At 39.5% G+C, this 27,933-nt stretch overlaps 1 protein-coding gene across 1 annotated transcript; it reads right to left on the bottom strand.

Moving 5' to 3' along the window:
* Positions 1-7,261: 7,261 nt before the first annotated feature.
* On the bottom strand, positions 7,262-26,061 carry LOC120441734 (interferon-induced very large GTPase 1-like). Its single transcript, XM_039617102.1, has 5 exons — positions 26,016-26,061; positions 23,803-23,907; positions 23,003-23,596; positions 12,997-13,049; positions 7,262-12,894 (listed from the first exon to the last, which is right to left on the bottom strand). The coding sequence occupies exons 2-5, from the start codon at positions 23,897-23,899 to the stop codon at positions 8,035-8,037; spliced, it is 5,604 nt and encodes a 1,867-aa protein (XP_039473036.1). The 5' UTR covers positions 23,900-23,907; positions 26,016-26,061; the 3' UTR covers positions 7,262-8,034.
* Between the last annotated feature and the right edge of the window lie 1,872 nt (positions 26,062-27,933).

The raw sequence follows: 27,933 nt of genomic DNA, 5'->3' as shown, positions 1-27,933 counted from the left end.
CCTAGAATTCATCTCACTGGATCTCCTGAGTATGTGTAACTGTAAAATACAGACAAGGAAATGCCAACAGGATGTGTCCTAGTAAAGTGCTGCAAAACTATGTGCTGGTATAACAACTTCAGTGCTCCTTATTAGTGAAGCTCAAGATCACTTTCTAATACAGGGGTCTCAAACTCACAGTCTGGGGGCCACTTCTGGCCCCCAGACTGTGAGTTTGCAGCCCGTATACTGATGTGAAGAAATATAATGCAATTTGGCCCTTGAAGTTACTTTTCTTTGTTAGGATTTGTTTGTTGTTGAGTGCAATGTTAAAATAAGTTCTTTAAAAAGCAAAAAAAATATTTAATACAAAGGCAATATTATACTCAAATATAATACTCAAAACTGGATTATAGATGGCAGACAGTTGGTGTCGTACGACAGTTGGTGTTTACGACACCAACTGTCTGCCATCTATAATTCAGTTTTGAGTTCCCTCCCCAGACGCCTTAACGCCCACTCACATCCCGGGCCATCTGACCTCAGGAATTCACATGACAAGGTGGGGCCAGGTTTCACAATGAGCTCACCCGAAACCCTGGCTGATTAGGTACCACACCCGCTTTCACACCTTGGCTCATGTGATTAGCGGATCACCAGGGGGTCCTTTGTCCCTCTTTGGGGGGATACTCCCACTGGGTTTAAATCTGGGACTCTCGGCCATTTGACCTTAGAACTGAAGAAGCTTCTCGGATGAGAGGTGAAACGTCTTCAAGCAACTCAAAGAAGTCCAGACGCTTTTCTTTGCAAACTCCTTTGACTACGATGACCTGGATGACTGAGAACCTTCACAGATATATACTGGACTGTATGTAGCGGAGATGCCAATAAAGTTTACTTTGACTTCAGCAGCGAGCAGGCGCACCGAGGGCTCTCGCGCTCACTTTGGCGTATAGAATCATTGGTGCAAATTATAAGTCTGTATCATAATGTCTTTCGTGTTTGTTGTTTTGTTTTTATTTTGTTTTATTTTGCGAGTTGGTTATTAGATGCCGTTCCAGCCAGCCAGAGAATCCCCCGCCGCCCCGCCCTCTTCTCCCTTTGCCGCAAGCAGCAGGCGCACCTCGCAAACGGAGGGCGCCCTTACTCCCAGCAAATGGGCGATAGAAAACTGATCGGTGCCTATGCCATTCCCAATATGCGCTGGCTGATGTCGGGGCAGCATGAGTACGATGCCCGTGATGCCGCCCCCCACCACGATGCCGCCCCGGGCAACCGCCCGTGTCGCCCGTATCAAAAACGGCCTCACATGAAATGACAGTGCCAGCAGTGGCCCACAGCTCATTTAAGTTTGAGACCCCTGCTCTAATATGTTCATTCAACATTTCTCATTGGTGTTGAGATGTACTGAGTTCTTAGGGCTGTAAAGACTATAGCTTACGTCTTATATTATTTTCACCCTCTTCACGGTAAATGTTAAATTTACCGTGAAGAGGTGATTGATCAGAAAAAACGTACACTACTTTTGTCACGGGTTGCCGGGGCAAACCGTGTGTGAATTATTAAGGACCCAAGATGATGTGTTACTTTTTCTCCAAAATTCACAAACCAATATCTCTGGGGTGATTGAATTGATAAACTCTTTTGCAAGAAAGTCAGATTACTCAATTAACTGGTCAAAATCTACAGTCCTTCCGATTAATTGCTCCTTCCATAATTCTTCGTCTACACCACTGCAATCAGGAAATATAAAATATTTAGGTATTAATGTTTCTCCCAAGCTTGCAGATTTAACTAAATTAAACCATATCCCACTTTTAAAGAAAGTAGAAGGCAATCTGGCTAGATGGAAATGTCTACCCATATCACTCATGGGAAGGGTTGCCGCTATAAAAATAATGGTCTTACCAAAAATAAATTATTTATTCTCAATGATCCCAACTAAACCGCCACAAGACTGGTTCAGATTCATATATATCCAAACTCCTTTGGAAAAATAAACCCCGACGTATAAGCTTAAAAACACTACAAAAGACCAAGGATAAAGGAGGATTAGAACTACCTAACTTTCAACACTATTTCTTAGCCAACAGGCTTCAATTTATCTCAGGATGGCTAAAACATACCTTCTTAGACGAACCTTGGCTAGATGTAGAACAAGCACTTTGCAATAATCTAGAGATTTCAGACCTACCATTTATCAGCTCAAACATCCAACGACATGAATGCTTCAAAAGCGTCAACATCAGCTCTTCTCTGACAGCATGGTGGGAGTTTCTAAAATTGACGGAGTCTTCATTAATCCCATGCATGTACACCTATCTGGAACAACCCTGACATATTACAAAACAATAATATGATAAACTTTCCAGATTGGAGTTGTAAAGGAATCAAATACTTAGAACATATATTAGAAGGAACAGAATTTATTCCATTTGACAGACTAGTTACACAATATGGGATCAACAAGAAAAGAGTTTTAGAATATCAACAAATTAAATCCATAGTAAAAAAGACATTTAAACCCGGTCAAGTTGAACTACAAACACCATCAAGTGTGGTACAATTTCTTACTCTTAAAACCCCCAAATTACTGTCCAAAATATACAAAGTGCTTTCTAAAACAGATGAATCAATATCACTTCCTATTGCAAAATGGGAAGCGGATTTATCAGTTAACTTAGACCAAAACTTCTGGTCTCAGATATGCTTAAAAACCTTTCATTTAATTAGAAATCCCAGTCTTCAATTAATTCAATACAAAATAGTACACAGAGTACACTACACAGGTCATCGGATGTTCAAGATGGGCTTCACGTCTACCAACAACTGTTCACACTGTCAAGCCAATACACCGGACAATTACATCCACGCTCTTTGGTTCTGTCCACCAGTTCAGAAGTTTGGGCGCGAGATATGTGAAGACTTATCAAAGTGTCTGAAATGTAACATTCCAACTTCCCCTTTCGTGTGTTTGTTGGGCAGCTTAGATAATGTCACTACGGAAAAGAATATAGCCCATATGGTTTTCACTGCCCTATGCATAGCCAAGAAAACAGTCCTCATGAACTGGAAAAATAAAAATAATCTTAATTCTAACCAATATAGAAATGATCTATTAGATTACATTAGTCTTGATACAGCCTCTGCCACCACATCAGATCAATTGCTCTGGGCTCCTTTGATCAGCTCCATCACCTAGTGGGGTGGGGGGGTCATAGTTTGGTCTCACCTTCGCTGTTGTGATTGGTGTGGGGATAGGGACAGGCTTGGGGCGTCGGGGGATTCCCCAGGAGCATCTTCCTTGGAGGGCTCAACCCGGGGTTGCGGTCATGGCCTTTTAAGGGCTCTGTTGGCTCTTAGGTGATGGTTTCCTCGTAGCTGCGTGCAGCGGGGCTAGGGGAGGGTCTGTGCTGACGGACGTGGGTTACTGACCTGGTAGCCTGGCTGCCCCAGGGTGGGTCTGGGACGGGCGTGAGGTTCTGGGGGTGCTCCGTCTCTGGAGCAGCTGAGAATGGTGATAAAGAGGAGGACTGTAGTTTACTCGGCAGAGGAGAAGGCCCTGATGGTGATGCTGGAAGGAGAGCAAGAGGAGGAAAGGAGGAGAGAGTGGGAGTGCCGAGTGAGGAAGGAGAGAGAGAGACACAATCGCCCACACATGGTATCACCAGGGTGCAGGGGAGGCATCCCCCCCTTCTGTCCCCTTGAGGCCTGTGCCTCAATTTTATCCCACAACTTAGACATTCACATTACTCACACTCTTATAACACATACATATAGGATCTTGGGGGTGGGCACGCTACACGGTAGCCAAAAGACCATCAGACTGTACAACCTCACCCCTGGCGTCGTTGCCCACCTCTCAATTTTAAATAGACGTAGACATTGAGGGCTAGCAGGAGGGGCTATGTGCTTACCTGCTGCTCTCTGGCAGGTAGCTCCATGCCCTCCTGGGTTTTAAATGCACCTTAGAACACGCATGCATCAACACTACATATGAGCGGGCGGAGGGCGGTTTGGAGTCTTCACACACCCCCGTTCTCTGCGGCCTGTTGGAGCGGGGGGGCTAGGAGGAGGAGTTGGCCGTCCGATTGGGGTCTGGAATGTGGGGCCTCCCTGCTGCTGCCGAGTCGGGGCAGTCTGCTTCTCTCCACCCCAGGGAAAAGGGTAACACTACCTGGGTCTGGGTGCAGTTTCCCCCTCCAGGGGCAAGGGTACCTAGACCTGGGGCTTAGAGTACGCCTGGGGAGTGTGATTGTGTGTACAGTGTCTCTTTATGTCTGTCTCCACGTTGGGGGTGAGTGTTGAGTAATTGCATATGAGAGCATGAGGGTGGGAATGGATGTTTGTATCTATGTGTGCCTGTATGTCTTTGTCTATATGTCAGGTTGGGTATCAGACGCCACCTCTCTAGGGACATCTCAGGCCCTCCAAGGTATGGAGGCCTATCTCCCCCAACCACTTCCCCTGCCAGTGGCAGACGCCCTCAGACATCAGTGCATTGGTGGTTCTTTGTGTCCGGGGATGGGTGTCCAGGTACACACCGGCTCACTCCTGGTGGCTGCTTGTCAGGGTCTGGGGCCTGGGGCTCGCTCGGGCCACTTCGGGGGTGGGGTGCCCTCAGCCTCTCGGCCTAGGGCTCGGTCACTCTGGCACAGCTGGCTGCTAGCGGAGCTCACGGGCACGTCACTGCAACCCCCCCGGCTTCTGCTCCGCGGCTGCTGAGTGACCCCTCATCTGGGGCTCTCCTCAGTTATTTCTGGGATAGTGGCGCAGCTGCCCCTCTGTTGGTCTTCCTTGGTCTCTTGTGTTCTGGGGGCCTCTGGATGTCTGGAGTTTTGATCTCCTCCATACCTGCGTCATGCCCTGGAGGACGGGGCTGTGGCTCCCCACATCCTCTAGCAGATCATTACATGAAGGAACCTTTTAAATACAAGCGCGTTCATGCTCACAGGTGTACACACGGGTTCTCACACACACAAACTACACCCTTTTTGGCTCCTACCTCAAAGCACACTGTGCGCTGTCGATCTTACGTGCTGCACAATAATGTTTAATATTTAGTATTTACTGTTATATTCCCATAGATCATTGTGATGTTGTTTATTATGTTGCTCTTTTTTTTTCTTCTGCTTGTTTTCTCTTTATTCTTTCTCAACAGGTGATCCAGGTGATTGATATATGTATTTTTTTGTCTGCTTATTTTGTTGGTTTTTGTTTTTTGCCCTTTTCCCCCGTCCATCTTCCCCACTGTTTTTCTTTCCCTCTTTCTTTCTCCCCGTTCTTTTCCCCAGTCAAGTCTGTCCCATATTTAGCTAGTGAAAACAAAATAAAATAAACAATAAAAGGTGAATCAAATAGACCATTACGGCAAGGCTGGACTTGAATATGCAGTTTTGACCCAGTTACAAAATCCAGCCCAAACCCAAACCTTGCAAGGGTTGTCATAAGGAAGCCCCATTCTACCCGGTCAAAAGCCTTCTCAGCATCAAGCGAGAAGGCTGCAACCGGGGCTAGACTAGATTTGCTTTTGTGCATGAGATGAAGAAGTCTTCTAATGTTATCACCTGAAGACCTATTCTTAATAAAACCAACCTGATTGATGATATCTGGTAATATTTGATCTAAGCGGAAGGCCAAAACCTTTGTCAAAATTTTGCAGTCGACTCCTAAAAGGCTTACTGGCCGGTAATTTGCTGGGTCTGATATATCCCTATCCTTTTTAGGAATAAGGGAGATTAGTGCATCATTAAATGTACTCAGTAAGGAGCCTATTTCTAGTGCCTCAAAAAGTTTATGCAAAACTGGAGCTAAAATATCAATATATTTCTTATAATGCTCAATCGGGAAGCCATCCAAGCCTGGCGATTTCCCATTTTTCATTGATGAGATCGCAGCTCTGACCTCTTCTTCAGTTATAGGCGCATCCAGTCTTGTTTTTTGTTCATCAGAAAGAGTAGGTAATTGTAGACCTGAAAAAAATGGCTTCACCTCCTCCTCATTAAGTGCACCAGCAGAAGTATACAAATCTTGATAAAATGTTTGAAAATTTAATTTATTTCTTTTGATGAGGTTACCACTTGGCTGTCTTTCTTAATCATAGATATATTATTTAATTTATCTTGTTGCTTCAGTTGCCTCGCTAATAGTCTACCATTCTTTTCACCACCTTCATAAAATCTTGTTTTAAGCCTAAATAAGGCATATTCCGCCTTTTTGTTGTAAATGTCATTCAGCTGGTATTTTAATTTACAGATAGTCTGGTATTTATCATTTGAGTATTGTCTCGCTAAATCCTTCTCCAATTCACATATTTCTTTATCTAAAGTTTTTTTCCGTTCTAAATCACTTTTCTTAACTTTTGTCGTATATGCAATTATCTTTCCTTTTATATATGCTTTAGATGCTTCACAAATTGTGGCTACTTTATCTGTGGAACCCATATTGATTTTGAAGAAAATTTTAAGATCCTTTGTTAACTCCTCACTAAAACTTTTGTTTTGCAACAACATCGTGTTAAGCCTCCAGCGACCCCTCTTTATTCTATCTGTGTTTAAATCAATTTGCAACTCCACCGTGGCATGATCACTAATGGCAATGGCACCAGTCTCACAATCTACAACTGAATCTACCAAAGACTTTGATATTAAGGCGAAATCTATCCTTGAATACGTTTTATGACAATTGGAGTAAAATGTATATTCCTTTGAACTAGGATTAACTAACCTCCAAATGTCTACTAGGCAAAGATCCTCCGTCAGTAATTGAATAGCCTCTCTGTCCATGGGTGTGGACCTACCCCTGGGTTTGCTCTTATCAATTATCCCATCCATCACCTGGTTGAAATCTCCGGCCAATATTACCTGCCCCTCACGATCTCAACATTTGAGATTTATTATTTACTATTACATATGCTTATGTTAGTTGTTGCTGTGGTTTCACTACAGCATTGTTTTCTTTTGCCTGACCCCCCGATTTTTCTCCACCAGGTGATGAAACAGATTTTTTGGTGTCTTTTCTCTTTCTCTCTTCTCCTGCTGAGCCTCTTTGCAAATTCTCTTTTCTCTTTCCTATCCCCTGGTCCTGTCCATTTCGATTGTAATAACTTAAAAAAAAAATATATATATATAATTTTTAAATAAGGAACATCTGTACTTAATACTGGACTCGGAGTCCAGAGGCCAAAGGGAGCAAGAAGGAAATATATCGGACAAATTTTAAAAAGATACAGTTCTAAGTATATAAATATCACACAATTTGCACTGCATGTCAGAAAGAAAAACAAAGATTTTATTTTAATGTAACACATCTGACTACTAATAAAACCAATGTTCATCAATAGACTAAAATTTTGTTACTGAAAACAATAGTTAGGACACTATTCAGGATAAAATGGGGTAAAACAGTGTAAAATTCTGAATAAAAGTCTAATCAAATTAAACTCAATCTGGATAACTGTTTAAAAATGTATTAGAACCAAGTAAACAAAACAAACGACTTTTAAATATCTGAATGAATTCTCATGTATATAAGTTTATAAACTGTAATAAACTGATGAACTGGCAGCTATCATAATTTCAACATAATATAAGAAAACGACAAAAATACATTACAGAAAAATCAATATGAGGCAAATTCAGATGACTGGTAATATACTACTTGACTATATGAAAGACTAAAAAAGAATGAAGAAATATCATTTATATATCCTATAGCAACTTTGAACAAAATATATACATATATATATATATATATATATATATATGTATGTGTGTGTGTGTGTGTGTGTGTAATAACTTGATTTGTTTCAGTGTAATCTCCACAGAAAGTTTTTTGTATTGTAAAATAACATTTCAATAAGAGTTAATTTTAAATTTAAGACATTATTACATAGAAAAACAGTCTAATCTCACACACTGTTTCTCTTTTCAGGTAGTAATGCTGTCATTTCTGCAGGTCTTGCAGTTTTGTTTATGTCACTAAAATCCATTCTGTTAGCATTTGAGTAATGAGTTATGATGTGAAATCAAAACTGAAGGGTTTTGATTCTTTGACTTAGACACACATTTCATCCAGACTTTTAATGGCTTCATTTTTAGAGATTGTTTTCCACTCACTGGGAATCTCTCCTCTGCCCTGGAATTTTAAATTGTAGTGCTTTTCCAGATTCTTTTGAAATCGACACACAAACCATTTCCAGTATGCCAGTTTAGACTCATCAGGGGTGATTCTCCAGTTAGCATACTCTGGACCAGCAGTTCTGTACCGTTTATAGGGAACAGTTTCCTCTGAATCATGACGAGGATAAAAACTGCGATCACTTGCAACATTTGTTGTGCAGAAATTGATGCTGAATTCCACTGTGCCTCGGTAGTGCCATCCATTGATTGCAGAGGGTCGATGAAAAGGGACGTTGTGGTCATTAGGACTGTGATCTTCAATGGTGTTAGTACAAACAGCTGCACAGAAGGGACATTTTACCCAGCAACACTTACACAGCTGATCAATGAGGATTTCATCAGGCTTCAGCCTGGATTTATTCAGTTTGTCCAGTGAGAAGCTGCTCATCTGATCAATGATGGATGTAAATATTTCCTTTATCTCGTCCTTCAGAAACTCAAAATCATTGATGTCACTGAAGTTTTGAGAAGAAATTATGTCAAGAGTTAACTCATCTTTTAGCAAACTAGAAAATTCCTTCAGCCACATGTTTATGTTTCCTCTCTGAGTTTGAACTTTCTGTGTTGCTGTAGATAAAGCTCGACTCACAAGTGAGTTGACATCATCAACATTATTCTTGAGTACATTCACAGTTTCATCTTTGTGATCTCTGAAGATGTATTTCTTTACTTGTGCTTTTATAAAAGCTTCTGTTTGTTTCCTTGGATTTCTGATGTAGTTGATGAAATCATTAAAGTTTTCATTCTCAGCGAGTGACTTCAGCACATGTTTCTCCAAGTTCAGCCTGTTCCCATTGAATGCTGGGAAATTACACCTCATCTCTCCAGCCAGACCAATGGCAGTCCTGTTACAGACAGCCTCAACAGTGGAAGCTTTCAGCTTTTCACAGATCAATTCTGCGAGCACAACAGCAGATGAGTTTCCTTTACAAAAGCTTCTAAAGACTGTGTGAAACTGTGTTTTCTTGCTTTCTAAATAAGTGAGTGCATCTGTGTTCATTTTAAATTTCTCCTGGGAGTCTAGAAGCCAACTCTCTGCTCTGTCAAACACATACAGTATGAGATCCACTGTAAACTCCTTCTTCAAAGTATATGTCCTTGAAAAATTCTTCACTTCCTCTTTTACATTTTTGGCCACTTCATGCAAGTGAGTTTGTGTGTAGCCTCTTGTAGCTACAGGTTTGTCTTTAATTGCACCAAGTGACTGTTTGTCAGCTTTGTCAATAAGCAGTCTGATCTGTTGCTGTTCACCATAAGATAAAGCACTGTGTGATTTATGTTTTCTTTGTTTTGTTTTTGAATTGTGTCCAAAAGATTTTTTAATACATTGCCAAAACTTTGTGACACGTCTTGAAGCATTGTCATCCTCCTTAATAGCTGGACCTGGTTCACTTGTGTCAGAGAGATTTCCTTTCTTTGGAAGGATGACATAATCCGAATAATCTCCAAGCCTTGATATTTTCTTGTATCTGCCATTTTGTTTGCATTCATTTATCAGAGGCCACTCAAAACCAAGTTCCTGAAGAATAGCAAACATATCCTCTTCCAGGTCGATGTCTTCAATAGGTTTAGTATCTGCTGTTATTTCAGTGACCAAGTCACTCCAAACAGAGCGGAACTGTTTGTTAAGCTCTTCTTCATCTTTGGCCTTATCCTTCAGCTGCTGAGCGAGCTCTTTGCTCCTTTGAAGCAGCTTGTCCTCAAACTCTTTCTTCTTATCATCCAGCTTTTCACAAGCCTTCTTCTGTTGAATAACTTCATCCAGTTTTCTTTTCACCGTGCTCACCTGATCATCATGAAACTCTTTGATTTTGGTTTCAAATCGGCCTCTCCACTGAGCCAAGATTTCTTTCTCTCTTTTATCTTCAAAGTATGTTGTCATTTCTTTTGCTATAGTTTCATATGTTTTGTTTGATTCTTTATTAAGATAACTCAGCTCCACCTTGTCAAGATTTCCATTTTCAATTCTGTTATAAAGCTGATTTTCAATGGTCAACATGTTGCTCCTGAGGTCCCAGGTCCAGTTTCCATATTGGGACTCCAGTTTTCTGTACGCTGCAATTTCAAGTGTGTTTTTAAAACTGAAAACAAAGTTTTCATTGAGGAGGGCACTCCACAGGTCCTGAATTTTGTATTTGAATTGTGTGAGAGTGATCCCAGCAGACTGTGAAGCTTTAGAGAGGATGGTGTTCTTCACTTCTTGGATGCTCTCACTGTAACCTGGATTAGGAGGAGCCATGGGTGGACTGCCCTCCCATAGCTGGGCACAGTATTTCACATCTTTTCGGACATCAAACTCGATGACATCACTGAAGCACTCTGCATCGCAAAACTCTTCTTCAGCTGCTAGTTTGGCCATCTGGTCCAGTTTTTCCTGCAGGCGTCTCTTTCCATCCATGTTTTTCTCTGCTGCTGCAACATCTGTAACATTCTGGTGAACAAACACACAACTGGGAGAAAGTTGAACTTTCTTCATCCTCATGAAAGCCTGAACAACAATCTGCAGGATGTCCTGCATCTCAGATGGATTCTCTCCAAAGATGTTGATCAGTGTCATGTTTCCCAGACCAACAACAAATGTTGCCAGTTCATTGTCATGGTGAAGTGTGATGTTACCTTCCAGCTCAAGAGCACGCAGTCCTTCAGTGTCCACCACTAGAAGATAGTCAAACTTCAAGTCTTTCTTCATCTCCTCTGATACTTTGAGCAGCTGCATGAAGGCACCTTTGGTGCACCTGCCTGCACTCACTGCAAACTGCAATCCAAACATGGTGTTCAGCATTGTTGATTTTCCACTGCTTTGTATGCCCAAAACTGACAACACAAAAACTCTCTGGTCCCCCAGCTTCTTGATGACTTCCTCTAAAAGGCTGGAGATCCATGTTAAAGGCACGTGACCTGCATCACCATCCATCAGCTCCATCGGGTGTCCTGATATCATCAGCTGTGCAGCCAGCTCAGGGTATTTAGACCAGTCAGTGTGTCTGCTCTCTCCTTCTATTGCTCTATGAGCTTCATAGATCTGTCCCATTTCTCTGAAGATGTGCTCCAAACCAAAAGTTGCAGACTGCAGTTTCCTAGAAATGTCTTCAAGCTCAGTTTGTTTTATTAACAACAGATCTGATTTATTGCATTTGTTCTTCAGAGCCAAGACCTCAGACCATTTTTTATCATAACTTTGGAGAACTGAGGAAAGCTCATCTGTGGAGAGATCATCTATTAATATCTGAATCCATTTAAGAAAATACTGTTTGTCTGTCAGTGGCAATGATGAGAGGCTTTCAATGAACAACTCCATCAGTTTACTGCAGGAAGCATCACATTGCTTCTGACGTATGTTCATCAGTTGTTGTTGCTTTTTACTTTTCTCATTTTCAATGTCTCCTCTGAGATTATACAGTTCTTTGTGTATTTTGCTCCACTGATGCCACAGATCACCTCGATAAGGAAGGAATTCATCTTTGAGCTTTGAGACATCCATGTTATTCTTTTTAATCAAATCCATTATTATCATAGCAGCAGATTTCCCTCTTTGACAGGCTGGGTCACTTTCATCCACTCTGATTCCAGAGAGCTCAGCCATGGTTTCAAGCTGGAAGCATGGTTTCAAACTGGAACCATCTACAGATAAAAATTCTCTAATGATTTGTTTCAGTTCTTCAGATACCTCTGACTGGCTTCTGTCCTTGAGACCTATGATGTATTGTCCAGTTGTTGTCTTTACAACATCACAGTCATCAACACAGAGACAAATGAGAGGTTTGCGAGATTTAAAAAGAGCTGATATAAGTGATTGACTTTCTTCATGTTTCTGCAGAGAAGGAAAAAGAATAATATTGATGGAAGATTTTTCAATCAGTATGTTGCACTGTCTTTCAGTCAATAGAGCATCACCATGAAGATTACAAAAAGCAATGCAGTCATTGAAGATATCATTGGGTTTTCCAGCAGGACAGTACCAGGCAATCTCTGCCACACCATCCATCAGATATCGAGACTTGGTGCTTCCTGGACAGTTCCTGTGGAAGAAGGTGTTGTGACGGTCGTTGATCAAAGTGTTGATCAGCTGAGATTTAGACACTGACAGAGAACCCAGGCGGAAAAATGACACCAAGGGTGTCTGAGCTTTGTACACTGGAACACTCTTCATAGTGACGATGTTTGAGCCATCTTTGATTTCAGTTACCTTCCAGGTTTTTGTTATTTGTCTGAAAGTCCACAGAGGACACTCGATCTCCATAGTGACTGGGTCGGGAACAAGCAAAGGTAAGGCATACTGACACTGAGAGAGCTTTGTAATCATCATCTGTTTAAGGAAGCTGTCTGAGCAGTGAAATACTGCCATCTGAACGTCCATTGGATGCAAATGAGTCTGTTCTGACTGATGTGTGCCTGCACCCATTCTTAATAAAGCCCCCAGATTACTGAAATCTTCCTCAGTTATGTCAATCACCTGAACAGGTTTTGGATGGTTCCCCTCTGTCTGACTATCTGATTTTACAGGAATGTATCTGACTCTGTAGTCTAACATCATCAGCCTGTGGAGAAATGTCTGAGCTAGATCTTTCTCAGATGTAACATGGTGCTGTTTCACACGTAGATGTATCTGAAGAAAATCTGCTGGTGGAAACTTATGTTGAAATTTGTCTTGAAGGTGAAGTCTGCCAAGCAGTGTCTCAGTTTGTTTTTGACATGACCTCTTCTTTTTGATTTCTTCAGAAACCTTCACTGGTTGCTGAAAATAAGCAAATAAACATGTACTCTGTGTAAAGAAATTATAGTGTTATATAGTGTGGTAAAGTAAAATGTCTTATAGGAAAAATGGTCACTTTCTTACCTCCTTGTTTCCACTGATGTTCTCCTTTACACTCACCTCCTCATCTGCGGTTCCTAGAGTTTAAAGTGGAACCAAAAAGTCAAATCAATGTGTAATGAAAGTAATACAATTCTCTAGGTTTTGCTGCAAACCTTTCAAACTTGTTCTTTGAGACTTCGTAGTGTAGTGGTCAACACATTTTCCTAACACACAAACAGGACAGGGAGGAGACATAAAACCCTGGGTGGGATTGTGTCAGAAGGGCACTGAGTGTGAAATTTGTGTCAAATCAAATATATGAATCCATCTGCTGTGGTGACCACTTGTAAATAAGGGAGCAGCTGACATAGTCATTTTGTCACTACAGTGGAACCCTGACTTACGAATACCCCATTTAACGAAAAATTCAAGTTACGAAGGCACTGAACGGCAATATTTCTGCCCGTGTTATGGCAAAATGCCCGTGTAACGAAATCTGCTGGCTCTGATTGGCTGAGCCTACAATGCCCACAATGCCTTCCGAATCATGTGACAACCCCTTGAACGACGTATTGTTGTTCTTGTTAGCAATTAGCCTATAGCCTATCGTTCAGCATCGCCTCACTCCAAAGGCGCGATGGGTGCTTCGACTTACGAAAATTTTCGACTTACGAAAGACCCTCGGGAACGAATTAATTTCGTAAGTCGGGGTTCGACTATATTTCCATTTTTGGCTTATTCCTATTAATATAAAATCCAAATGTCATTAAAATTTTACCCCTTAGTGGTTGCAGATGGTTGTGGAGGACCTGAGCATTGATGACACAAAGACCCTGGTAGTGCTAAATTTCAAAGCTTTTGAGCATCGATTAAAGGGCATGTTTATTGGGCGAGAGTGAATTTCAATCCTTTGCCACAGCACAAGAAGCGATTACAACTCAATTATACATTTCCTGAGCTGCCAAAAATTTCACACGGTTGATCAGAGTACAAGTGAACATAATTATAATAATTACTAATAAATAAAATTATTACTGAAATAATTATTTTACAATCCAAGATCAAGGTAACCACTCACTGCTTATTTCATTTGCACATTTTCAGTGGTAAAGGGGTGATATATTGTTTTAGAAACTAGAAATTGGCCAAGCAAACAGCACAGAGGCATCATACAGGAAATGCCATAATTATGTTTAGTCCCAATACTTGTATGTTATTTTAGTTTAAATTTGTTTGAAAAGTTCAATATCAAACACACAAACAAATGAACTGAATTTCATAATTTGATATTTATGTACTGCAGTTTACAATAAACCAAAATTAGAGTAATTTAAGTCAATGTTTAGCGTGTTTGGAGTGTGTAGTTAGTGTGTTGTGTAGTCGATAGTTTTTTGTTTTTTTTTTGTATATCAGAACAATGAGGCGACTGCTGGATGTCACAGGTCCTGCCAAAAAGCCACCAAAGGCAGACTGCAGTGTAAATGCAGTCTTCAGGTGGAAAACAGGACGTGTGATACACCTTTCAGGCCTGTAAGTATCAGGGTAGTTCTGTTCTCCTTTATCTTACGGTGGACAGAAATAATTTTTTGGAGTGGAACAAATAATTTGTGTGGCATCTTATTTGATGCAGAGCACCTGATTTTTCTGTAAATGGTTTGAAATGCTTATAAAAAAAACCCTGCCTTGGCTGCATTTTTAGGTAAATAGCTGTATATAACGTTTATTGCACAACTTGCGCATAGCTTTTTAAAATTTACAATATATATTTGCATTTCATGTCATGAAAATTATTCGTTAAACATGTCTGTGTTTGTTACAGTAAAAAATACAACTTTTTTCTACTCGGATTTTATGTTTTTTGTCTGATTTTAGATTGTGTGTTACTTGTGTTAATACAGTATATCAAAATGAAAAAAATAATAGTAAATTCAAACGTGAGGTTTTGCTGAAAAGAATAATACCAAACAAGGCAAGATAAACAGTTTTTAAACGTCAAATGTGGCAGTTAAGAGACATGAGAGGAGGCTGACGAAGAATCATTATGTTCTTCCGAATGCATCTGGATGTAGAGAGGAGACAAGTATCCCAAATGAAAGAATGAAAAGAAGAGAGAAAAGAGAACTGTAAGCGGTATGTATGAAGATGGTCTGACAAACGACTTTATGCTCAGTTAATGCATAACTACAACAATGTGAATTTGTCACTGGGGTGAAACAGCCTTAGAAACAAATAACTAATTTGTGTTTAGACATAGGCAGATGGGTAACCACCATTTTAAAAAAAAGCACTACACCTCTCCTACTTTTTTTTCGCCCAAGTTTTTATTTTATTTATTTGAACAACTCTCTTATCTAATACAAATACAGTTACTTCAGAGAATTAGAATACTGAGAGAGTCACAGACTTAAGGAACAAACATAGGAACTAGAAGGAAAAAAGAACAAAAGATATATAAAAAATATGATAACAATCAGAAAAAAAAGGGCGGGGGGAGAAAAAATAAAATAAAGCAAAGTAAAAGAAAAAAGAAACATGCCTGAGGTGTCAAACCATTTCAATTTTTTTTTGTATGTCCACCTTCATTTATCTTTTTCTTTTTTGTTGTACGTTAACCATTTTCCCCAGTCCTTCAAAAACTGTTCTTCCTTTAATTTCAATTTATATGTAAAGTTCTCCATCGCCATCATGTCCTCCACAATTGCTGTATACAATTACGTATAACTGCCTTCAAACAATCCCATAGAATAACTGGATCGGTTTCACCGTTGTCGTTTTCTTCTAAATATGTTTTGACATCTTTCTGTATTTGTCCTACCACAGAATTTTTTTTAATAGCCCCACATTTACTCTCCATATTGTGTTTTTTGGTCTACCTTCCAAATAAATTTTTAAGTAGATAGCACTATGATCTGACACATCTGCCACTCCAATCCAACAATCTGTTATTATATCTCTATTCCCTTTTTGCATAAAGAAGTAATCTATTCTTGAATATACATAATGTGTTGCTGAATAACGACTATAATTCCTCCGTAGCGGATGCAAAGCTCTCCACACATTAAAAAAGTTAATATCTTCCAATTTTGGAATTGAATTTTTATTTCTCTTCTGCCTGGTTTTGTCCAAATCACTATCTAATATCACATTGAAGTCTCCTCCACATATGCATACACCTTCTGCTTCTAGTGTAAGAATATCAAAAATTAATTTGAAAAATTCCCTATTACTTTCAGGGGGGAGCATACACATTCCTTAATGTGACCATTGTTTGATTAATTACTCCTTTCACTATAACATATCTACCTTCCTTATCCTTTATTTCTTTGCGAGATTCAAACTTAAGGGAATTAGGTATCAGAATTACAGCCCCTCTTTTTCTAGAATTTGTATGAGAGCTATAGAAGGTGTTTTTGAACCTAAATGTCCTTAATTTTTCGTGTTCTATGTTTGATAAATGAGTTTCTTGTAGGAAAATTATCTGTCTTCTCCTTTTTGAGTTTAGTCATAATCTTGGTTCTTTTAGCTGGGTTACCAATGCCATTAACATTTAAGGACATACACTTTATTTCTTCATGTGTACCGGGTACTTTTGTGATTTACTGGCTGTCTTTTGAGACCCCCACAGGCACCGCATTGAACCCTTGTTTAAAGAAAACATTTTCATTAACAAACTGCAACTTAGTTTAACTATGTACAAATAAGAGGACTTCAATAAAGAGGTACCAGCTACCTTCCTCGCCTGTTGTTCCTCTTTTTGTTTTTAGGGGGTATGTCTCTCGTATTGAAAGGGCCCCGCTCCAGTAATGAGATATGACTCACGAAAGATTATCACAATCATATTAGTCCTTGTTATTATGTACAGTCCATCCCTAGCCAACTTTGTGTTTCCATATAATCCTACCAGACACACCTTAGATCCATCTTGTTGTCGTACGTCTCCATATACGCCTCTCATGCTTTGTTATCCCTATGCTGAAATTCTTGAAGTCTCTCTTGAGCTCGCCTGCTAGCCACCCCAGCATACATGGGCCAGATCGGTTTCCATGTCGCTGCTCCGGTTGACAGACATTTTGTCATGTTTCGGCTGTGTGCAGGCAGGAGAAGGACCCAAACGCAAAACTCACCGAGACAAAAGTGAACTCAAAACACTGCTTTATTGCAGGCTAGCACAAAAAATATAACAAAACTAAACTGGGACATGGATCACTAACACACAGGAAAACACAGCCATGAGGGAGACTACGACACTGACAAAGAGAAAACACAGGGCTTAAATACACAGAGGGATAACGAGGGAATTAGACACAGAAGGAGAGCACAGCTGGGAGTAATCAGGCTGGACGAGACAAGGGAAGCTAAACTAGAATCACTCACATGAGACACGGACCTTCAAAGTAAAACAGGAAACACTGACTGAAGTCTAGACATGCAAACTTAACAGCAACCGAGGAGACAGAACATAGGGACCTGAAACATGGGACAGAAAGGCACAGTAGACACAACACGGACATAACGCCACAGGGAAAGAGTAAAACAAAACAGAACCTCTTAGAAAATAAAATAGGAAACATAATGAAACGCAGACATGACTACATGAACTTGACAACAAAACAGACATGAAACACATGAAGGGCAAGGGAGAATAAACAGGGGTTGGAAGACACAAGGGGAATCTAATAACGAAGAACTATAACAACCTAGGCATGATGAAAAATGAACTGAAAACCTAGAGGGCTTAAACATAAACATGAACATGACCTAAAACTCCAAGACGCTGGGTCAAAAGACCCAGGACCGTGACACATTTGGCCAGTAGATGGAAGCCTTCTTTCTTTAATGTCTTTTTGATGTTCACATACGCTTTGCGTTCTTGCACCATTCTTGCCGAGTAGTCGTTGTCAAAATAAACCCCACTTCCGTCCAGAGTGACTATTTTCTTTTCCCATGCCTTTTAAGTATCATCTCTTTGGTTGTGAATTGTTGGAAATTGACAACGACTGACCTCGGGGGGAGACCCGCTGTCGGTTTCGGGGTTAACGCTCTGTGTGCGTGTTGAATCTGGAGGTTGATGTTAACATTAAGCTACTCTCTGAGGAGAGGAGCTTAAATGTAACATTTCAGACACTGAGATTCACCCTATAGCTGTCAGTGATCATGCTCCTGTATCTTTAACACTAATACATAAAACGAACGTTACGTGAAGTAAAAACTGGAGATTTAATACATCACTGCTTAAAGATGAAGACTTTATTAAATATTTTAAAAAAGAGTGGACTCTGTATTTAGACTATAATGACACGCCTGGAACATCAGCATCTGTTCTATGGGAAGCAGGAAAAGCTGTGATGAGAGGTAAAATAATGTCTTTCTCATCAGATAAAAAGAAAGAAGAAAACAAAAATATTCAGGAATTAGAAAAAACCATCAAATCCCTAGAAGAAGCCTACGTGTCCCACCAAGATCAGGAAATATTGAACAAAATACCCAAAACAAAACTAGAATTAAATGAGATCATTGATAAAAAAAAAACAACTAAATTCTTCATACAAAGACTACGCTTACAAAATTTTGAACATGGTAATAAATCCGGTCAATTTCTAGCTAACCAGCTAAAAATAAATAAAGAAAAAACAACTATATGTGCTGTTCAAGATTTATCTGGGAACACAATATATGACCCGAAAAAAATAAACAACATTTTCAGGGAGTTCTATAACACCTTATATTCACCACAAATAAACCCATCTAAAAACGAAATTGATCAGTTTTTGGACAACATAACTCTTCCAAAATTACTAGACACTCAAGCAATGGCACTGGATTTGCCACTGACGCCAGGTGAACTCCAGGAAGCCCTGATAAGTATGCCCAATAATAAGGCTCCAGGTCCAGACGGCTATCCTGCAGAATTCTACAAAGAATTCTGGACGATTCTAGCACCAATTTTTTACAGAACGTTGTTGGAAATCAAAGAAAAGGGCAGACTTTCATCAAATATGAATTCTGCAAACATTAATCTCCTGCTAAAACCAGGCAAAGACCCTGTATATCCCTCAAGCTATCATCCAACATCAGGGATGCCCACTCTCCCCTTCACTGTTTGCAATTTTTATTGAACCACTAGCAGCAGCAATTAGACAGAATACAGCAATTAAGGACATAAAATGCAAGAACGTGGAACATAAAATCAGCCTTTATGCGGATGATGTGTTACTTTTTCTCCAAAACTCACAAACCAATCTCTCTGGGGTAATTGCATTGATAAACTCTTTTGCAAGAGTATCAGATTATTCAATTAACTGGTCAAAATCTACAGTCCTTCCGATTAATTGCTCCTTCCATAATTCTTCTTCTACACCACTGCAATCTGGAAATATAAAATATTTAGGTATTGATGTTTCTCCCAAGCTTGCAGATTTAACTAAATTAAGCCTTATCCCACTTTTAAAGAAAGTAGAAGGTGATCTGGCTAGATGGAAATGTCTACCCATATCACTCATGGGAAGGGTTGCTGCTATAAAAATGTTGGTCTTACCAAAAATAAATTATTTATTCTCAATGATCCCAACTAAACCGCCACAAGACTGGTTCAGATCTCTAGATATGTATATGTCTAAATTCCTTTGGAAAGACAACCCCCCACGTATAAGCTTAAAAACACTACAAAAGACCAAGGATAAAGGAGGATTAGAACTACCTAACTTTCAACACTACTTCTTAGCCAACAGGCTTCAGTTTATCTCAGGATGGCTAAAACATACTTTCTTAGATGAACCTTGGTTAGATGTAGAACAAGCACTTTGCAATAATCCAGAGATTTCCGACCTACCATTTATCAGCTCAAACATCCAACGACATGAATGCTTTAAAAGCGTCAACATCAGCTCTTCTCTGACAGCATGGTGGGAGTTTCTAAAATTGACGGAGTCTTCATTAATCCCATGCAAACGTACACCTATCTGGAACAACCCTGACATATTACAAAACAATAATATGATAAACTTTCCAGATTGCAGTTGTAAAGGAATCAAATACTTAGAACATATATTAGAAGGAACAGATTTTATTCCATTTGACAGACTAGTTACACAATATGGGATCAACAAGAAACGATTTTTAGAATATCAACAAATTAAATCCATAGTAAAAAAGACATTTAAACCCGGTCAAGTTGAACTACAAACACCATCAAGTGTGGTACAAGTTCTTACTCTTAAAACCCCCAAATTACTGTCCAAAATATACAAAGTGCCTTCTAAAACAGATGAATCAATATCACTTCCTATTGCAAAATGGGAAGCGGATTTATCAGTTAACTTAGACCAAAACTTCTGGTCTCAGATATGCTTAAAAACCTTTCATTTAATTAGAAATCCCGGTCTTCAATTAATTCAATACAAAATACTACATAGAGTGCACTATACAGGTCATCGGATGTTCAAGATGGGCTTCACGTCTACCAACAACTGCTCACACTGTCAAGCCAATACACCGGACAATTATATCCACGCTCTTTGGTTCTGTCCACCAGTTCAGAAGTTTTGGCGTGAGATATGTGAAGACTTATCAAAGTGTCTGAAATGTAACATTCCAACTTCCCCTTTAGTGTGTTTGTTGGGCAGCTTAGATTATGTCACTATGGAAAAGAATATAGCCCATATGGTTTTCACTCCCCTATGCATAGCCAAGAAAACAGTCCTCATGAACTGGAAAAATAAAAATAATCTTAATTCTAACCAACAGATTACATGAGTCTTGATACAGCCTCTGCCACCACATCAGATCAATCACTCTGGGCTCCTTTTATCAGCTCCATCACCTAGTTGGGGTGGGGGGGTCGTAGTTTAGTCCCACCTTCGCTTTTGTGATTGGTGTGGGGATAGGGACAGGCTTGGGGCGTCGGGGGATTCCCTAGGAGCGTCTTTCTTGGAGGGCTCAACCCGGGGTTGTGGTCATGACCTGTTACGGGCTCTGGTGGCTCTTAGATGATGGTTTCCTAGTGGCTGTGTGCAGCGGGGCTCGGGGAGGGTCTCTGCTGACGGACGTGGGTTACTGACCTGGTAGTTACAGGTAGTAATAAAATACACTACTGACTCTTTTACGCCACGTCCACACCTACACGGGTATTTTTGAAAACGCAGCTGTTTCTGTGCGTTTGGGCCTTTCGTCCACACGTAAATGGCGTTTCAAATCACCGAAAACTGAGATTTTTTAAAACTCCTTTTTTGCGTTTACGTGTGGACGAGGAATACAGAGTTCGTCACGCAACGTCAAAGGTATGTGCCTTTTTTCACGTCACGCTGTGTGCACGTTATTGTTTACATGAGATGAATTGCAGAATGGCAGATAGAGACAAAATACTGTTACTGTTAATCTGACTATCTGCAGGTTTTACACTCTTACATATACACACATAGTTACTGTCCCTCCATTTAGAAAGGCAGAGGCGTCACAGTGTGATTATTTTACATGTAGTTGTTTTTTTTCCCCGTGTAATAATATTCAACATTGCTATCAATACATTTTTAAAAAAATGCCTCTCTGTGCAAAATGGGTTCAAAAACATAAACAGCTGTGGGATACTGTTTGTCCGTGATTTGAACCGGGGGAACAAATCGTGGCAGGAACGGCCTGATGTTATTTGTATCCCACTGTAACTTTACTGTATAAAGAAGTAACATCTCCAAAATGTCAGGAGTAGTTAGTTACTACAACAAGTGTTTGTGAACTAAAAATCAAGAATGTGGGATACTGTTTGTCCGTGATTTGAAGAGCCCAGCGCGTGCTCCCGACGCAGGGAAAACCAATTTTCCAGGGGAGACCTACCTTGGCACTTGTGCAGGTGAAGCCAAAGGGAAGATATGCTTCACCATATTTTCTAGTCTTTGGCTTGGAAGGAAGTTGGTTTGGAAACATATTTGGCAATACTTCATCTCCTGCTTTGCGTTTGTGTGGGAGCCCCGTCAAAAACCTGTCCATTATGCTAGCAGTGTCCAAACGTTCTTTTTCCCCCCCCGCTTTTCATACCGCCCCCCCTGCAATGGCTCTGCGCCCCCCCCCCCCGACAGGGGGCAGGCCCCACACTTTGGGAAGCTCTGCTCTAGCAAATCGTTACATGAAGGAACCTTTTGAATACAAGCGCGCTCATGCTCACAGATGTACACACGGTTGCTCACAGACACAAACTACACCTTTTATGGCTGCTACCTCAAAGCACACTGTGCGCTGTCGATCTTACTTGCTGCACAATATTCAATATTTAGTATTTACTGTTATATACACATAGATTATCGCGATAATGTTATATTGCTCTCTTTTTTTGCTTGTTTTCTCATTTTTCTTTCTCAACAGGGGATCCAGGTGATTGATATATATATGTATTTTTTGCCCCCCCGCCACGTTTTTTTTGTTTTGTGCCCCTTATCACCGTTCCTCTTTCCCGCTGTTTTTCTTTCCCTTCCTCTCTTTCTTCCCCCAGTCATGTCTGTCCCGTATGTAACAACTGAAAATAAAATGAAATAAACAATAAAAACAAAGGTCAATCAAATGGACCAATACGGCAAGGCCGGGATTCATTCAGAAATGACTGAAAGATTTATTAGGCTATAAGAATAACTTCTTATAGGAAGAAAACATATATCACATATGCAGGACACTTTAAACTAGTTTATTTAATTAAGCAGCAAGGCAAAACAAAATCAGGGCTGTATCAAGACACTGGGACTAAACCCCGATTCAACCAGACCCACAACAGTTCAAAATCTGGACTACTTTAGGACTTAACCAAGACAGAACCAGAATCAAAACACTGAAAATCATCATAGACCTACACTACACTTATTTTTTAATTCTACCAAAGTACACTATTTAGATTTAGAAAAGCTTATATAACTATTTAGCCTGGTTGTGCAAACAAGCCTGTTGTGCAAGAGTAAAGAGAGAAATTGAATGTATTTCTTAACTGCAAATAGCACCCAAATTGTATTCAAAATTGAGCCACACTTACGGAGGTCCACAAAGTTGTTCGGCTTTTTATTTCGCCATTTACCTGTTTTATTTGTCTTTAACTCTGAGTCTTTCCTTTCTTCTTCGTGGTATTTGTCCTCAAGGTGTCCTTCTTGGTCTTTATCTTCAGCACACACCAGTCCAGTGTAGCTTTGGGGATCATTTTCAGAGACCATGACGTTTATTTTTTCTAACAAATTTGCTACCTGATTTTCATCCATCATACTTCTTGTACATGTGTGGAACCTTTTTTCATTGAAATCTATGTTAGTTTTCAGCTCTTTTAATGCACTTTCACATGTTTCACCTGGTTCATGAGTCACCACTGTGATTAAATAAGAAAGTGCTCCTCTCCCAAAAACTTTCTCTAACCACTGCACTCCTGAGCTGTAATGGCTGCTATGCAGAGTGTTGGGTAATAGTAAGACAAAGGCATGAACTCCCTGATTTAAAGGGATTTCCTTTGTTTGTAGACCCAGCATGTTAATGACACAGACGTGTCGACCACACAGATTATACAGATTGGGTGAAAACTGTTCCACATTTGTTTGGTCGTCATGGTCAAGTAAAATGTTCTTTGGTCCGATGTCAGTGGAAGCTGGGTCACCAATCAGTACAAGTGTGAGATCAGGAGCCACTGAAGAAAAAGAACAACATGAACATGTTACAATACAGAAACCATTAAAATCACAGTCTGAGTATGATTTTACTGAACAGTAACTAAATATACAAAGAAATTAAAGTTACATTTAACTAGTCCAATAATTTTTCACTATGTTTAAACTCAAATTAGATGCATACTCTAAGTAGGTCTGATTATAACAGTAAATATGATCACATTACTTCTCTCATTGATGGGAGGTGTTTCAGACGTGTTTTCAGATTCTCCTCCTGTGCTGTCCTTGTTTTGTTCTGCCGCTGTGTTATCTTGATCGTCCATCTCATCAGCTTCTCATTTCACATATGCATTCAGAGATGAAAGTACAAAAAGACAGAGCTATTTATTTCCCCTCTGTGTGCAGCATAAAATCACTACACTTTATCAGGTACAAACATGGACCTGCTCATTAATGACATGACAGCAACTAAAAATATTTAGCCATTTAGACATGGTCAGAATGACTGGCTGAAGTTCAAACTGAGCCTCAGAATTGATAAGAAAAGTCATTTATTTCATTTCGAATGTGGTATGATCTACTGGGATTTTCCATGATTTTCTCCAGTATTTACAGAGAATTCAATTCAGTTCAATTTTATTTACATAGTGCAAAATCACAACAGCAGTTGACTGAAACTGCTTATGGTCTAAAAAATAAAAAATATCATAGCAACATTTCTCTGGGTGATAATTTCTGATGTCAGAGGAAAATGGGTAGACTGCTTCAAGCTGATAGGAAGGCTCAACTCAAAATATTTATCTCAACCGATTGTTGCAATGAAGATATGCTGAAGTGCATCTCTGAATGCACAACACTTCCAACTGTGAAACAGATGGGCTTTTAGCAGCAGAAGCAGAAGCAGAAGACGACACCCAGGTGCCACCCCTTTCAACTAAGAACAGGAAACTGAGGCTGCTTGTGACACGGGCTCAACAAACTTGACAAACATTGGACTCCTAAGACTCTGTTTTGGTTCTGTTCCAGAAATGGAACCTAAGAGTACAAATCTGCAACTTATAAAGTTATAAAATAGCATATTGTACCTGGTGCAACAAGTACCTGAAAGTGATATTGTTGCAGGGTGAACAACAGTATAATTATTAACTGGAATATATCTTTCTTGCAGAGAAAGTGCTGATGAACCCTCGCTGAAAACAAATGAAGCGAGTATGGGTGTGTAACGGTACAGCAAAATTACAGACAAGAAAAAACCAACAGGTTTCTGTCCTAGCTAAGTACTGCAACACTATGTGCTGGTATAACAACTTCAGTGCTCCTTGTCCTTGAAGGTGGAGATTAACATCTAATATATTCATTCAACATTTATCATTAGTGCTGAAACATCATTTTCATCCTCTTTATGGTAAATTTTAAATTTCCCTTGACAAGGTAACCCAGACCCAGACCTTCACTTTAGGGATCAGCTGTTAAGTTTTTCCTTTAATTTGCTACCCATCATACTCACACAGGCACAGAATTTACCAGGTATTTGCAGACACACACACACACTTCAGAAATTAATAATCAACTCACCTTTGCTTGTTGTGTTTTTTTCAATATTTCTGTCTGCTTTGAGTAGATGCTGCTGCCTTCTTATGAATCCTACCAGATACTGTTCTTTATATAGAGACATCAGTACTATTTAATGATAGGTCTGGCCCTAACAAACTCCTCCCAGCTGCTCTCAAGAAATGGCATGTCATATTAGAGGAGTGTACATGAGTTTCAGTTGGGTAATATCAAAAGGACAAGCCAAAATTGAACGGCTACACCACATTATTTCTCAGAAACCATGTGACTTAGAAAAAGTTTCATTTTCCTGAGAAGACACTGCCTAGTATGGACTGAACACTGACAATTTACCGCCACCATACTGTAATTTATTTTACATTTTTGTTTAACAGAAGAATACTGTATTTTCTACAGGGCAAAACTGTAAAAACCCAGTGAAGCTATACTTTTTTTTTATAGTATTTTTACAGTAATATTATAATTTCTAAAGCAAACAAGCTTTATCAAATACATTAAAATGTCATACTACAAATATTTTAGGACAATAAACAGGAAAATAAAATTTAGCTGCCTTGCATCCTGTGGGTACTTTCAAATACCACCGTTCTGAACTACAGCTTGCAAACCTTTTTGTTGGACAAGATTCACTACAGTAGCTGAAAAATCCGCTCGAAAAGGCACAAATGAGATGATAAGTTTCACTTCTCGTTCGTGCTTTACCACTGTTTGTGCGCATGCCCACACAGCACTCGGCAGAGAACTCCCCCTCCCCCCAGCTGAACATCTGCCTTACACATCTTGCCACCACCTTCAAGTTGGACTCAAGTCTATAAAGAACCCATGTCAAAGTATTGTGGTTAAGTTAAATCCAATTTATTAACCTACCTCTGAGATGAAGTGCAGCCGCGAAGAACGTACTTTCTCCGGTTTGGCTACGGCAGGCATTGAGGTGCGTTTAATGTCTGTCTGTTAATTTGAGTTTCCATGAAACCGCGATAAACAGGTATTTATTTATTTATTTATAATAAATAAAGGTGTTTTTGTCTTGTGTTTTTTTTATTACTATGCCAACCCTTTTTAGTTTTGTAAGTATTGGCTATATTGAGAGGTCTTATTTTATTCTTACTTCGTTTTGCAAATTTATTTGAATTAGGCCATCCAGTCCAATCCAAGATAGATTTTATGTTGTTGGTTGTAAAGATCTGGATGGATATTTTATTTTAGTCTTTATTTCTATTTTTCACTTTTATTTTTCAAGACTTTGTGAATTCTTTCTCTTTTTTGTAACTGGGCCTACCCTTTTTATTTTTGTTAATACTGGCAAAGTGTGAAGTGCTATTGTTGGTTTTAAATATATTCGATATAGGCTATCCAATTAAGGTAAATGTCTTTTTTTTAGTTGTTAGAATCTGATGAGCAATATTTTATTTTATTTTTTGTTTTTTTGCTTTTCTGTTTTCCCTCTGAGGGATTGCCACCTTAGTGTGGTCGGGGGTTTGTGCCTTCGTGACCATAAAAGCTAGACCAGCAGAAGCTTAGCCTTCAGGTGGGACACCCAAGTTGGTCAGGTCTTAGGGTAGAGGCCTGACAGAGTGCAATCCAATTACATGACATAAACAGTTATCCAGAGTAGGGCTGCCATGATTAGTCGACTAGTCACGATTATGTTGACTATCAAAATCGTCAACGACTAATTTAATAGTCGGCGTGTTGTTTAAAGCTTTGTAAGCTCCTGAAAAACGCAGGAATATAAACATATACATACAAAAAACTTGAATTTTACAGTGTTTATTTATCGGACAAAATAAGTTAAATGTCACCGTTACTATTGTCCAGCTGGAAATGGCGGCAGCCCAGTTAAGGATTGTTTAGCAATTTTGTTGTCTGGGTCGAAATCGGGAGAAATTCGGGAGAATGGTGGCTCCAGGAGATTTTCGGGAGGGGCACTGAAATTCGGGAATCTCGTTCTAGTTATATAAGAGCAGATGCATGCTGGTGCAATAAGCTGTATGTTTTACATCCAATGGATGCATAATCTGATTAGTCGACTAATCGCAAAAATAATCGGTGACTAGTCCACTGTTTCTGAAGGATTGCATGTTGTGAAAAATGTCCTGAAAAAATAAAAGCTTATTCAGCAACGTTGCTCTGTCGGCAAACACTATGTCAGAGTGGTTTTAGAAACACTACATTTTTGGAAATATTTTTGTTTGTGTTTTGTTTGTTTGTTTGTTTTTACTCAAATACTATAGTGGCGCTCCAATGAGATGACAGTGCCAGCAGTGGCCCCCAGCTCATTTGAATTTGAGACCCTGCTCTATAGCCTTTGTGAGCTTGACATAGGGCAACACTTGAATCAGTTCTCTGCATATAACAAAACATAACAAAATCTACTATAGGCAGCTGCATTCGGACTGCTGAGGAAACATGAGATGGGACGGCTCGGTGGTAACTGTTTAACATCAACTGAAATGTAAAAAGTAACAGAGGAGACCATCTCTTTTTTTCCACAGATTAAAAAATAATACATAAGTAACACATATGGACGTTACTTTGATGGTAATTCTGTATACAGCATTTTAAAGATCTCACACTGTTCATGAGAATAATGTTCTACTTTAGACAATGCATGAACTGCATGAACTTTGTAAATAACTTGGACACTTCAGTGATAAAACTGGGGATGCACTGACTGTTAAATTCTAGGTTAATATCAGTGTTTGGCCTTTTTAAAATTTCTTTTTGCTTAATTTGTTTTTCTTTTCTATCTTCTTTGTTTTTTAATCTAAAGACCCAGCCTAAT

Source organism: Oreochromis aureus, linkage group 2 (assembly GCF_013358895.1).
Source record: "Oreochromis aureus strain Israel breed Guangdong linkage group 2, ZZ_aureus, whole genome shotgun sequence".
Taxonomy (NCBI): domain Eukaryota; kingdom Metazoa; phylum Chordata; class Actinopteri; order Cichliformes; family Cichlidae; genus Oreochromis; species Oreochromis aureus.
The sequence above is the reverse complement of the archived record's forward strand: the minus strand, read 5'-3'. Positions and strand labels throughout refer to the sequence as shown.